Source organism: Salvelinus sp. IW2-2015, linkage group LG35 (genome assembly GCF_002910315.2).
Source record: "Salvelinus sp. IW2-2015 linkage group LG35, ASM291031v2, whole genome shotgun sequence".
NCBI classification, from domain to species: domain Eukaryota; kingdom Metazoa; phylum Chordata; class Actinopteri; order Salmoniformes; family Salmonidae; genus Salvelinus; species Salvelinus sp. IW2-2015.
Window position 1 is genome coordinate 622382 of NC_036874.1, and position 13176 is coordinate 635557.

General features: G+C 43.3%; 3 protein-coding genes and 3 non-coding genes across 6 annotated transcripts; all 6 read left to right on the forward strand.

Moving 5' to 3' along the window:
- The first annotated feature begins 80 nt into the window (after positions 1–80).
- Positions 81–1807, forward strand: LOC111958594 (28S rRNA (cytosine(4447)-C(5))-methyltransferase-like). Its single transcript, XM_024134872.2, has 4 exons — positions 81–208; positions 397–494; positions 600–736; positions 848–1807. Exons 1-4 carry the CDS (start codon positions 206–208, stop codon positions 1315–1317), a joined length of 708 nt encoding a protein of 235 aa, XP_023990640.2. The 5' UTR covers positions 81–205; the 3' UTR covers positions 1318–1807.
- A 178-nt stretch (positions 1808–1985) lies between these two features.
- Positions 1986–5819, forward strand: LOC111958807 (inhibitor of growth protein 4). Its single transcript, XM_023980080.1, has 8 exons — positions 1986–2088; positions 2393–2464; positions 2971–3137; positions 3233–3347; positions 4201–4315; positions 4430–4574; positions 4697–4758; positions 5471–5819. The coding sequence occupies exons 1-8, from the start codon at positions 2052–2054 to the stop codon at positions 5508–5510; spliced, it is 753 nt and encodes a 250-aa protein (XP_023835848.1). The 5' UTR covers positions 1986–2051; the 3' UTR covers positions 5511–5819.
- A 617-nt stretch (positions 5820–6436) lies between these two features.
- Positions 6437–11651, forward strand: ncapd2 (non-SMC condensin I complex, subunit D2). Its single transcript, XM_023980079.2, has 13 exons — positions 6437–6542; positions 6894–7013; positions 7118–7193; positions 7303–7361; positions 7485–7660; positions 8230–8375; positions 8511–8638; positions 8797–8920; positions 9095–9242; positions 9616–9813; positions 10516–10650; positions 10730–10817; positions 11455–11651. The coding sequence occupies exons 2-13, from the start codon at positions 6896–6898 to the stop codon at positions 11649–11651; spliced, it is 1593 nt and encodes a 530-aa protein (XP_023835847.2). The 5' UTR covers positions 6437–6542; positions 6894–6895.
- Positions 7738–8044, forward strand: LOC111959215 (small nucleolar RNA U85). Its single transcript, XR_002876632.1, has one exon. It is a non-coding gene; the product is annotated as a small nucleolar RNA U85 (small nucleolar RNA).
- Positions 9933–10239, forward strand: LOC111959216 (small nucleolar RNA U85). The gene has a single exon (XR_002876633.1). It is a non-coding gene; the product is annotated as a small nucleolar RNA U85 (small nucleolar RNA).
- Positions 10859–11166, forward strand: LOC111959212 (small nucleolar RNA U85). Its single transcript, XR_002876629.1, has one exon. It is a non-coding gene; the product is annotated as a small nucleolar RNA U85 (small nucleolar RNA).
- Positions 11652–13176: the final 1525 nt, after the last annotated feature.

A 13176-nucleotide genomic window follows, 5' to 3' on the forward strand; every position in this document is an offset into this window, starting at 1 on the left:
ACAGGCCKTTAGATTTACAGTAGMCACTGGCCTTTAATTACAACTTYCTGTTCATGTCTTCCTAATCCTACGTCCTGTCTCTCAGGACGAGTCTGACATCCAGCGGTTGGCCCACCTGCAGAAGGAGCTCATCCTGGCGGCCATCGACTCGGTCAACGCTGAGTCTCCCTCTGGAGGCTATGTGGTGTACTGCACATGCTCTATCATGGTGGGTACACAGTGTCAAACTGATGACAAATAAACACAATCTAAATTGTGGGGCTTTACTTAAAGTGAATTGCAATGATTTATTGTATCGTAGACTTTTTGTTGTTGTTGGTGCATGTACAAAATGTCTGATGGTTAAATTCATTTGGACTAGAATAGCTGAAATTACGTTATTGACTTCATCACCAGGTGGAGGAGAACGAGTGGGTAGTGGACTATGCTCTCAAGAAAAGAAACGTCAAACTCGTCCAGACTGGACTGGACTTTGGCAAAGAAGGTTTCACCAGGTAAAGGGGTTATAAGAACACATTATTCACATTCATCCAGATATTTACCCGTACCCCCTAACCATTTCCTCGTGCAATATGAATAAATATATTTCCTCCATTTAGATTCAAAGAGAGACGATTCCATCCCTCTCTGAAACTCTCACGCCGGTTCTATCCTCATTCCCACAACATGGACGGTTTCTTTGTGGCCAAGCTGAAAAAGTTCTCCAACACGGTCCCAACCACAGCAGTTGACAAAGGTAAAGTAGATGTCATCTTGGATCTACTAAACCACAATGCTTTGTCCAGTGTCATGGTAACACCACTTGTGTTTATATAAAACTAACACCCTGTTATTGTCACTATTCCAGACGGAGAAGAGGAAACCGAGCCATCTGAGGCAGTAGAGGTTACAGCTGATTCCTCTGATGAGGACGGGCCACCTAAAGCAGGGTCTAAGAACAAGTCCAAGAAGCAGAAGCCAGTCCCTGGCAAGCCAGCTGTGTCACAGAAGGCCACAGCCAACGGGAAGCTAGCCAAAAGCATCGGCAAGAAAACAACAAACCCAAGCACCTTGAAGAAGAATGAGAAACCAACCGGGCCGAAAAAGGCAAAGATTGCTAAGATGGATGGTGGGACTGTGAAAGTGGACGGAGAGCTCAAGAAGTCCAACACAGTCAAAACAGAAGGGGAGACGACCAAAGAGTCAAAGGAAGGGAGCAGGTTTGAGAAAAAGGGCGATAAACAGAGGAAATCCCCCATGCAGAGCAAGAAGAGAATGGGGAAGAACAAATTCAATAAGTTGAAGAAGCTGCTGAAAAAAGAAGAGGTTGGACAATGAACATGTATAAAATGTTTATGAAAATGAAGACTGTAATTATTTTGCAGTTGTCGCTAGTCAGAGAGGTCTAATTGTCATAACAGATAAGTAATTTTCACAAGAGTTGAGCAGAGTATGTTAGGATAAATATTGCCTCCCTCCAGACTGAAAATCACTGCAGTAGGCTCTCCATCAAGGGCCCTGAGCCTCAGCCCCCTTTGGAGTAGGTAGATGATGTCCCTAAYCACACAGATACTAGATCAGAAATGTTTCATGGCCCTCGTGGATGATTGGTTCTAGGTTAGGAATATGGTAATATGATCCTAGCTCTGTGGTTGAGGGCAATGTTCTAACTTCAACTCTCGTTAAACATCACAACTTCACATTTTATTCCTTCCTTGCAATGTTATCTGTTTGGTTTAATTTCATTTTGTGTCTTTTGGTTAAATTGATATGTATTGTAAAGACTAATTCTTGAGACAATAAAATGTTTCAGGTTGTTTGACATATACCCCCATCTTCTGTTTATTTTTATATTACTGCAGTATTGTTGGCTGTGTATGACATCAAATATGTTATTAGATAGTTTTCATAAACAGTATGTTTAATCAATTACATTCAGTCTCTGACACTGTGCAAATACAATATCCGTATGCATTATCGATTGATAATAAAATACCAGTACTAAGATTAGATTTCGGATCAAACCAAAGAACTCGTCCTCGCCGGAAGTTGTGTTGTTTACGTTTTCCAAGATGGCGGCGGGAATGTATTTGGAACACTATTTAGATAGTGAGTTAATTTTCTATTATTTAAACAATTTAGAGAGGAGAATCTGCAAATGTTTTCGATAGTTTAGGTATCAATTWGAATTTCTCTGCATATTTATTTAATGCATTGCAAGAAGGAATGCTTTATTTTGAGAATTAGGCCGCTAGCTACCTAGCTAAGCCACACCAACGGTCGTTTTGCCTGCTAGGCAGTAGCCTAGCTTGAGTATCAGCACAAATTGAAGATACAAACTATTGGCATAACAAATGTATTTTTAGTGACTATTAGTCAAAAGTTGTTAATGATTGTTCATTTCGCATCACAGGCATAGAGAATCTGCCATTTGAGCTGCAGAGGAACTTCAATTTGATGAGGGACTTGGATCAACGTACGGAGGGTGAGAAATAACATTAACTACAACTGTTACCGACCAATTCACTACTCTGCAGAGTATGTGTGAACCATGTTTACAATGCATAATAAAGTAGCAGTCATTCCACCCACAAGTTGTGCATTTGAATTGCCCATTATGAATGTATGCAAATGAAATCTGTAGCCTCCATAACATTCATGTCCACGGTCCTCAACAATTTACCATTCAATGATCTGCTAATCTTCAAACATCGTCAGGTCATATAGACCAAAAGCTGCACTAGAATTCTGTGAGGCGTCTTTACATAGCAGTACTTTGTTGAGCTTTTGAAGGGCACAGGCATGGGATTTCTTAGATCCATTCATACCTGTAAAAGCCCTAGATACACATACTTCATTAAAAAAATGCATGTTATGTGGAAGCAAGTGACATAGTAACACACATCACATAAGGCTGATATTCTCAGACCAGTGGCATCAATAAAATTGTTTATCCAAACTTCTCACTCAACCCATCTGTCTTTCTCTCAGATCTAAAGGGGCAGATAGACTCCCTGGCAAAGGATTACACATCCAATGCCAGGACCCTATCGTCTGAACAGAAGCTTACTATTCTGAGGCAGATCCARCAATCGTACAGCAAAAGCAAGGAGTTTGGGGATGACAAAGTGCARCTGGCYATGCAGACTTATGAGATGGTCAGTAGTAGTACTTTGGAGCTCTGTGCTTCCTTTGTGTTGGAGCCTGTGTGGGTCAGTCAAATGAATCYTAAAGTGCAGTGGTTGTTCCCTAGGTGGACAAGCACATCCGGAGACTGGACACAGACCTGGCCCGCTTTGAGGCTGACCTGAAGGAGAAGCAGATAGAGAGCACAGACTATGATTCCACCTCCAGTAAGGGAAAGAAAAGTACGTATTTGAAGTGTGTGTGTGTACGTGCAGGTCTATTTCTCTTGAATGTTTGCCTTGTAGCATCTTGGCACAGTTCAAAATATCAAATCATTCAGAGAAAAAATTATGGTAAATGTATTGTCATTTTGGAGTCACTTTTATTGTAAATAAGAATATGTTTCTAAACACTCTACATTAATGTGGATGCTACCATGATTACGGATAGTCCTGAATAAATCGTGAATAAAGAGTGAAAGAGGCATAAATATCATACACCACCCCGTTATTGCAATGGTGAAAGGTTAGCATGTCTTGGCGGTATATTTGTGTGTCTACCTTTCTCACTAATCATTATTCACAATTCAGGATTATCCGTAATCATGGTAGCTTCGACCTTAATGTCGAGTGTTTAGAAACATGATATTCTTATTAACATTAAAAGTGACTCYAAAATGACAATGCATTATTTACCATTCATTTCTATTAGGCACAAAATATTCTGAAACAACCAAAACAATTAGCAAATACATCCAATAAGTTTGTAGTCACAAGCTTGATGTAATCGTTGCGTGCTAGGAATATGGGACCAATTACTAAACGTTTTACTATTTTAATACACATAAGTGAACTTGTTCCACAGCTTTTGGTCCCCTAAAATGACTTAAATGTAAATGTAAATGTAAAATGGGGGTGACTATGTACAAAAAGTGTTGTAATTTCTAAACAATTCACCCGATATGGACAAAAATACCCTCAAATGAATGCTGACCGTCTGCACTTTAACCCCATAGTCATTGTATAATTAAAAATGTCACTTATCCAATACTTTTGGAGCTCACTATATATTTAAAGCTATGTTCTGATATTTCAGGTGAGTCCAGGGGGCTGAAAGAGAAGAAGGTGGCTAAAACTCGGTCTAAAGTGAAGAGCTCAGATGAAGATGGCAGTCCGAAGAGTGCACAGAAGAAAGTCAAACTTCTCCAGCCGTACGTTTGTTATTGTGCACTCTATCACTTCCTTCCTTGAAGACAATCTCCTTCATTGGCCTTAATTGTGTGTGTGTGTGTGTGTACTCATCCACCACTCTCTCTCATTGTCAGGGGGGAGTTCACTGCTCCAGCTGCTAATTTTGGGAACGTGCATCCCTCTGACGTGCTGGACATGCCAGTGGACCCCAATGAGCCCACCTACTGCCTGTGTCACCAGGTGTCCTATGGAGAGATGATTGGCTGTGACAACACAGACGTGAGTTTCCCCAGAAACCTCCCCAGTGTGTGCACTGACCTATATTGTTGTGTTGATCCTGGGTCTTGAAAGCTACAGTGTGTACAGACTTCATCAAACTCCTGTGTTGATTGTTTTTGCAGTGTTCCATCGAGTGGTTCCACTTTGCCTGCGTGGGCCTGACGACAAAACCAAGAGGGAAATGGTGAGGGAATCAGCCAACCTACACAGACTAACCATACATACTACACTCACTGGCCAGTTTATTAGATACACACATCTAGTACAGGGTCAGMCCACCCTTTGCCTCTAGAACAGCCTGAATTCTTTGGGGCATGGATTCTACAAGTCAGAAACATTCCACAGGGATGTTTGTCCATGCTTTGTCCAATGGCATCAAGCAGTTGCTGCAGATTGGACAGCGGTACGCAGTTGACACCAGGCAGGATGGGTCCATGGACTTACGCTGCTTATACTAAATCCTGACTCTGCCATCAGCATGACGCAACAGGAACCGGGATTCGTTGGACCAGGTGATGTTTTTCCACTCCTCAATTGTCCGGTGTTGGTGATCACGTGCCCACTGGAGCAGCTTCTTCTTGTTTTTAGCTGATAGGAGTGGAACCCGGTGTGGTCGTCTGCTGTAATAGCCAATTCGTGACAAGGATCGATAAGTTCTGCATTCCTACATTAAATACCGTTTTGCCAATTTTAACGTTCAATCAAACAGTAACTGAATGCCTGTTTTATATAGCAAGCCACGGCCACGTGACTCACTGTCTGTAGGCGCGATCCATTTTTATGAACAGGGTGGTGTACCTGATRAACTGGCCGGTGAGTGTGTATCTTACATAACGGAAATAATGATGGGATTTTAAGGTTTACAACTGAGTATTTCCTTTTTTCTAACTCTGCAGGTATTGTCCACGCTGCTCTCAAGACAGAAAGAGAAAGTAAGCCCCTAAGGTAGAGGGGCCAACCGATTGTAGTCAGGATTACTACGTTAGTAGTGAAGAGAAAGTAACATGACAGTTTCTGTCCCCAGGATAGTATTACATTGTTTATCGGTCTTCTAGCATAGAACAATTGGTGCTTTCTTTTTTTGTTTACTTGATTTAATGCAGTGTGAAGGAGATACGTGGTTACAGATGTATTTAAATATATTTCAAAGGTTATGAGAGTTGATAGTTATGAGAGTTGCTTTGTGTTTTTTTTATCTCTATGTTTCTATTTTTTTGTTACTGAACAATAAATGCTAAAATTTGACAGTTAGTGTCCATAATACTGTAGTGTGTGTTTGACTACATGTGATTGACTGGAGTGAAGTGGATTGACCATCGAGAACTGTTGGTCTTTSAAGTTTGTTACATCATTTTCAATTATATTGTGTGCGCTCTAATAAATGCATTTTAGCCTGATAGCGTGAGTGAGAAAAGGTTAATTTAAGACATTAGCACTTTTATCTGTTTTGTAGTTAGTTGCTTGAATTACATTTTACTTTTTACATTTTAAATGTGATGGAACTGGTTTAGAGAGAATACATTTCATAAGGGAAATATCATCAATGCTGTAGCTGACACCTGGGTACATGTGAGGAAAATTGTATTTTCAGTTTGAATACAGCTACTACCTCAAATCAGTCTTGTCCTTTATCATGTAGATTGGTTCTGAACAGCATAGCTACAATGCATAGCTACAATTGCATGAGGCTATCGGATTTACTGTACTTGATATTGCAATATTTGAGTTTGCAGTAATAAAGTATCAATGACATTGTAGCGTTAGTTATCCGCAGACAGATGGCGTAGTTTGTTCACGGAAGAGGGTCAGTGGGAGGAGGGGAGCGATGCCGTAGTCCTTTGGCGCGCTGCTGTTAAAAACTCAAAACCCTTCGCCACAAACCGTTTAGAGCAGAACCGTGCTGTTTCAATCTGCTCAACAGTTTCTAAAGATCCTAAATTGTGGCTAAGAGCGATACAAAAAATATTGGTAAGTGTGTTGTACTTGGTTAACGTTACTTATGTCTGGACTTTTTCTTAGTTGTGAAATATAACTAGTTGACTAAAAACAACGTTAAATACTGTAGCTATCTTAAAATAAATTAACGTAGCTAGCTAAAGTTATCTTGTGGCTAACTAAGGTAGCTAACTAACTAGTTCGCGAATAAATCGAAACAAACACGTAACTAATAACTAGCTTTCTTTTGACCAAGTTAACTTAGTTAATACATTTGTGTGATTGGGTCGTTTATAACTACATGGAATTTACTTAGCTTACTATAATTAACGATACMTAGAATGTCAAACACTCGGCTTACACAAGTTGTTTTTTCGTGTACAGTGATGTCGTGGGACTTCTTTGTGCCTGTGTGCGTGGGTGACCTGGTGAAGACTGGGGGCATTAACCAGTACGTGGTTCAGGATGTCGTCTCCCCTAAACAACTTCCCTCCCATCTCAACAGTAAATATCCCAGAGTTTGTTACAGAATTATAATTGTTAGAATATTGTCCTCCTGAAATCTGACCAAGCAACTCAACTCCTTTACTATTCTATATATTTTCCAGGTTTCAAGGCTGCACTGAGAAGCCAGGGTCCATTGTGCATCCTGGAACACTTCGACACGGGTTACACTGTGCTGCAGTGAGTAGCTACATTTACCCAAATTATTGTATTTTTATTTCTTAAACCTACGACAACTATGACGTAATTTCTCGAATTGACTCATGTTGCATATTATTGTATGTCACAGGCATTGTCATAAAGTGGACATGAGTGTGAAAGAGGACACCCTGGAGTTACTCATACAAGGTCAGTGTTTGTGATGGTGTGTGAAATGTCATTCAACTTATACACATGATGGCATACCTGTGCCTGCTAGTGTTCACTATTCAGCCGAAGTCCTCATCCGTATTTCATTGCGTTCTCTATTAGTGGTGAGTGGCCTGTCCGTCTCCCTGCCCTCCCTCCTCCTCAATGCCTCACTCTCCGCACCGGACCGCAAGGAGCAGCTCAATGCTGTCAAAATGAGTGTGTTCCTCCTCTGCAAGCTCACAGAAATCCTGGAGAGTGACTCTTACAGGCAGAGTATCGTCACTGCACCCAGTAAGGTAGGTCATTCTCCAAACAGTCACATTTGATTATGTAGTCTCATAGCATGCTATAGTAATTTAATACATGCACTAATGCCCAGTGATGAGATCATGGCAAGTATGAGCCAATCAGGCTGAGAGTGTGTGCTCCTTCCTCCTGATTGGTGGGTAATCTTGGCAGAGTGGTGAAGATTGGCTGCTCTGCTGTAAGGGCCCACCTACAGTAAACTAGCAGTCCTCCTCATCCTCTGCCCATCCCAGAGACATGGGAGAAGGCAGGACGGAGGCTGCTGAAAGTCTTTGTGTGAGTGTGAGAATATGTTTCAGTTGGCAAGGAGACACAACTCTTCGTTGATAGCCTTTGCTATGGCTATGACATTTTTCTTTGGTAATCTGAGGGCATTCAAAAACCACCTTTGTGACTGCTATGCATAGTGGCCCCATAAACAAGGAGTCACTCTAACTGCATAAGGATATTGTAACTGCATAAGGATAGTACAGTATAGTCATTCTAGAATCTCAACCCTCCTTWGTTCTGTACTGTGTTGACAGTTTGAAGTGAACTTTCTTTCTGTTGACTCCCTCAGGGCAGTAAGAAGGGGAAGGTTGCAGGAGAAGGTTTACTACAGTGGGACTCTGAGAGGGAGACGGTGCTGCAGGCTCTAACCCAGCTCCTTCAGCTGGACATCCGCTCCCTCTGGAGCCTCTCTTTGGTCGAGGAGGAGTTCATCAGGTGAGAGGGCCAGACTGTGGATGAGTGTGTGGGGCTGGAGGAAACATGGGTTTGTGGGGTTTCACTCTAGGTAGAGAACATAGTGAGCGATGAGCAGCAGTCTATATGACTTACAGTATTCTTGTGTGTCCTCAGCTGTGTGACATGCTGCTGCTATAAGCTCCTGGAGAACCCAACCATCAGCCACGTAAAGAACAAGCCCACCAGAGACGCCATCATTCACCTGCTGGGGGTGCAGGTCAAGAAATACAACCACCTCCTGGGTCAGTAACTCAACACCCCCAAATCACTGTTTTTAGACAGCTCCATAGAACCTATACTGATGCATTTGAATATTACTGCGCCACTGCCTTTTTATTAGTGGTATGGTGTTCAAGTGAAGCATTGTACTGATGTCCTCTCTCGCTCTCTCCATCCACAGGTGCCAGTGTGAAGGTGATCCAGCTGCTGCAGCACTTTGATCAGCTGTCGTCTGTGTGTGCCCAGGCTGTGTCTGTGTGGAGCACTGAGTATGGAGTCAAGGCTATTGTAGGAGAGGTCATGAGGTCAGTCGAAGAGATTACTTTTTGTATTGGTGTATCATTTTCCGCTAGAATGTCTTAAGGTCCTCGTGTCATGTCCTTTTTGTCCCGAGAGAAACATATTAGCGACTTGAGTTGGAATGTGTATGACGTCTCTGTTCTGATGCCCTGTTTTCTATACTGAACCTCCTCTCTCAGAGAGATCGGTCAGAAGTCTAGTGAGGAGCTGGCCAGAGAGGGGTCAGGGGTCAAGGCCTTCTCCAGCTTCCTGTCTGAACTGGGCACCCTGGTCCCCGACACCATGATCCCCAACATCAGTGTGTTACTCACACACCTGGAGGGCGAGGTAACTCATACACCATGATCCCCAACATCAATGTGTTCTCACACACCTGGAGGGTGAGGTATCTCATACACCATGATCCCCAACATCAATGTGTTACTCACACACCTGGAGGGTGAGGTAACTCATACACCGTTATCCCCAACATCAATGTGTTACTCACACACCTGGAGGGTGAGGTATCTCATACACCATGATCCCCAACATCAATGTGTTACTCACACACCTGGAGGGTGAGGTAACTCATACACCATTATCCCCAACATGAGGTTTTATAGTACTACTTTTTCCCTTGAAATTGTGCTTCCTTTGATCAATCATCATGTCCTTAATAACTTGTCATTACTGAATGTTCAAACCTTCTCTGTGCCTGCAGAGCCCTAGTTTGCGTGTGGCAGTGTGTGAAGTGTTGGGAGAGGTTCTGGTCAGGGTCCTGAGTGGAGATGCACTGGATGAGTCTGGCAGAGCTGACAGGGACCGCTTCATGGACACACTGCAGGAGCACCTCCATGACACACACTCCTACGTCAGGGCCCGAGTGCTGCAGGTCTACACACGCATCGTCAACAGCAAGGTGCGAGTTTGTGTGCTTACATCTCTAAAAGGGTATCCCAAACAACTATGTTGATGTATGAAGCAATTCCGGATGCTACYTGCACTGTTATGAAACTGCAGTATTATGTATTCACTAATGCCCAGTGATGAGATCATGGCAAATATGAGCCAATCATGCTGAGAGATTGTTCTCCTTCCTGCTGATTGGTGGGTAATCTTGGCAGTGTGGTGAAGATTGGCTGCTCTGCTGTAAGGGCCCACCTACAGTAAACTAGCAGTCCTCCTCATCCTCTGCCCATCCCAGAGACATGGGAGAAGGCAGGACGGAGGCTGCTGAAAGTCTTTGTGTGAGTGTGAGAATATGTTTCAGTTGGCAAGGAGACACAACTCTTCGTTGATAGCCTTTGCTATGGCTATGACATTTTTCTTTGGTAATCTGAGGGCATTCAGAAATCTTAGTGACAGCTATGCAGTGGCCTCAACATTCAGTCACTAATGCCCTGTGCTGGTTTGAGTTTGAAGTGAATTGTCCCTCAACATCAAATCCCCATTTGATTGTCAATCTCTCAAGCCCGCAGAAATTATTTGAATTATTTTATTTACAGCAAAAACCTGACTATTCTGTTTTTGAAGGAAAGGAGACAAGGAGAGAATCACTTCCGCTGCGATTACTGAGCGTTCCTCTAATGTCCTCTGTGTGATTTCTACCCCCCCCCCCCAGGCTCTGCCCCTGAACAGGTACAGTGAAGTGATGGGGTTGGCAGTGGGAAGGCTGATGGACAAATCCATCAATGTGGTCAAGAGTGCCATCCAGCTACTGGCTGCCTTCATAGCACACAACCCCTACAGCTGCAAGGTGTGCGCGCACACACTCGAACAACCACTACTGTGAAGCACACACACAACAGTGTCTTACAATTGTTTTTCATCTGTAGTTGAGCAGTGCTGACCTGAAGAAACCCCTGGAGAAGGAGACGGATAAACTCCGCGAGCTTAGAGAGAGACTGCAGGAAAACGCACCTGGTAAATTATACACACCACCTTATATTTATATTTTATATAATGCCCAGTGATGAGACCAAGGTGAATGTAAGCCAACTGAAAGAGGGTTGGGATCTCTCGTCTCGATTGGCCGGTAATCTTGGCAGTGTAGCAGAGATTGGCTGCTCTGCTGTAAGGGCCGGCCTACAGTGACTTGTCCCCACCCACATTTTTCTCCCGTTAAAGAAACACGGTAGAGAATAGTGGGAGGGTGSTGACAGTGTGACTGACGTGTGTTTGTCTGTCTGTGTCTGTATGTGTGAGGCAGGGAGAACCCCACCTCTCCTCAATATTCAGTTGGTCATGAGCGCTCTTTGTTAATCTGAGGGCTTTGTAACAATAGAAATAGAATCCATTCATTCTGAACTCCTCTACCTCATCTTCTGCCTCTTGTCCAAACTATATTTATCATTAAAGGGAAACTCCACTCAAGTTATTTTTATTWAATTTTTTCATTAATCCCCTGATACAGTCCCAAAAATGTTTTGCATGTCAGCAGTCAAGTTTTCAAGATATTGGGCTTTCGAGAAACCGGGTCAACTAGCCACATCATCATGATGCAAAATGATTTTAGTGTTGATTTCCCATTTAACCATATTCCTTTGGTCTCTCCGTCCAGTGGCAGTGATCAAGGCCTCCGAACTGTGGGCCGCTATGGAGCCTGAGCTGCTCTTCACCGTCAGAGCCGAGCTGGAGCCCACCAGTGAGGGAGAGGGGGAACAGCAGGAGAGGGAGGAGGACGAGGCTGGAGAGGAGGACGACAGGGCCACCGCCGTACAGATCGCCCAGTTCCTCCGCGTCAACAAATACCGGTAAAGTGAAACAATATCTAAATACCGGGCCCAGTTTTTCAAAGGTCATCTATCTGGATTTCGCCTATCGGATAGGACTAATTGCATAGAAATGAAATGGTGGGGGCTCGTTCTATTCATTCTATTTCTATCCATTTAATCCGATCCTATAGGCAAAATCAAATACATTTTGAAACACTGCCCAGGTGACTAGATTTGTAAAAAATCAGGATCAATTGTTTATAGAATTGAGATAACAATTGGCATTCCAAGCTGAACTCCACTGTCATCACATAATAACTGATTGCTGTTTGTGTATCAGGAATGCAGTGCGTCTGTGTGTGCGAGCCCACAGCCTGTTCCCAGAGTCTGAGATGTTCTCGTCTCTGACCACTCTCACCGCCGAGACTCTCTTGGACACACTGGCCCTGCTCTTCAAAGGTACTGAACTCTGTCCGTCAATCACATCACGAAGCACGTGTATTGGTTAAGTGTAGGAGATAGAAAGGGAGGGGGGAAMGTTAGCATTCTGAAAATGTTTGGTCATTTAGTGAATGCTCTTATCTAGAACCGACTTACAATAAGTGCATTTTGAAAGAACCTCATAATACAAGTCTATTAAGTGAACTATTCAGAACTAACCAGCACTCTACTAAAAGAGTCATATTCACTCAATCAAAACACTTTCATATGGATTAAACAAATGATTCAGTAGCAAGCCTTCAAAAACAAGTGGTGAAATCAGTGCTAGAATAAGAGTGTGATATAACCAATCAAAATGTAATTAAGGTCAATCTAGTGCTGTTTGCTTTCAGCAGTGTAGGTGTAGTTCTAGATGACAGCATTACTGATGGAGTGGGTGATAAGGTTTTCTACTGGTGAATCACCCAAACCTAGCTCTAACACCTGAGAACTAACACTGGTCCTCATTTTAGACCACTATTTAGTTAAATCATGTGGACTGGAACAAATGTGTGCTCGCGCTGGCAGGAGTTAAGATGTTCACATCTGCTCTCAGGAGAACATTTTTATAATCTGACCTCTCTGTTCCTCCCCAGGTCCTGACCAGGACACCTCTGAGATCAGAGAGGACCTGCCTTCCACCCCTCAGAAGGAGGGAGCAGGGGATGGAGGGAAGGAAGGGGTGGAGGAGAGCGAGCTGAAGAAACAGGAGATGCTGTTGCAGTATCTGAGAGACACTGAGAGCTTTGCCCTGCAGGTGGAGAGAGCCATCGCTGTCATCAACACCATGCTCTACTGGAAGACTACCTCAGGTACAAACACACCTCATCTTACCTACACCCGCATTACCATACCTTTATCACCTGCACAGTCAACATCTTACCCCAATGACTCCATGCATGTATTCTGAGACAATGTAATATGTGGGGTATTGAGGAATGAATGTGTCTCAGTGGTCCAGGAGGCRGTGCAGTTCTGTGTGACAGTATGCGAGTTCAGTGTGGCGAACTCTCTGACTGGTGTGAGGAAGATGCTGCCTCTGGTCTGGTCTACTGACGCTGCCATTAAAGATGCTGTGGTGCAGGCCT

Coding starts and splice junctions, on each gene's coding strand:
- LOC111958594 (XM_024134872.2), top strand. Junction 495..599: donor GGCAAAGAAGGTTTCACCAG/GTAAAGGGGTTA, acceptor TCCTCCATTTAG/ATTCAAAGAGAGACGATTCC. Junction 737..847: donor AACCACAGCAGTTGACAAAG/GTAAAGTAGATG, acceptor TCACTATTCCAG/ACGGAGAAGAGGAAACCGAG.
- ncapd2 (XM_023980079.2), top strand. CDS start 6,896: ATGTCGTGGGACTTCTTTGTGCCTGTGTGCGTGGGTGACCTGGTGAAG. Junction 7,194..7,302: donor ACGGGTTACACTGTGCTGCA/GTGAGTAGCTAC, acceptor TGTATGTCACAG/GCATTGTCATAAAGTGGACA. Junction 7,661..8,229: donor TCGTCACTGCACCCAGTAAG/GTAGGTCATTCT, acceptor TGACTCCCTCAG/GGCAGTAAGAAGGGGAAGGT.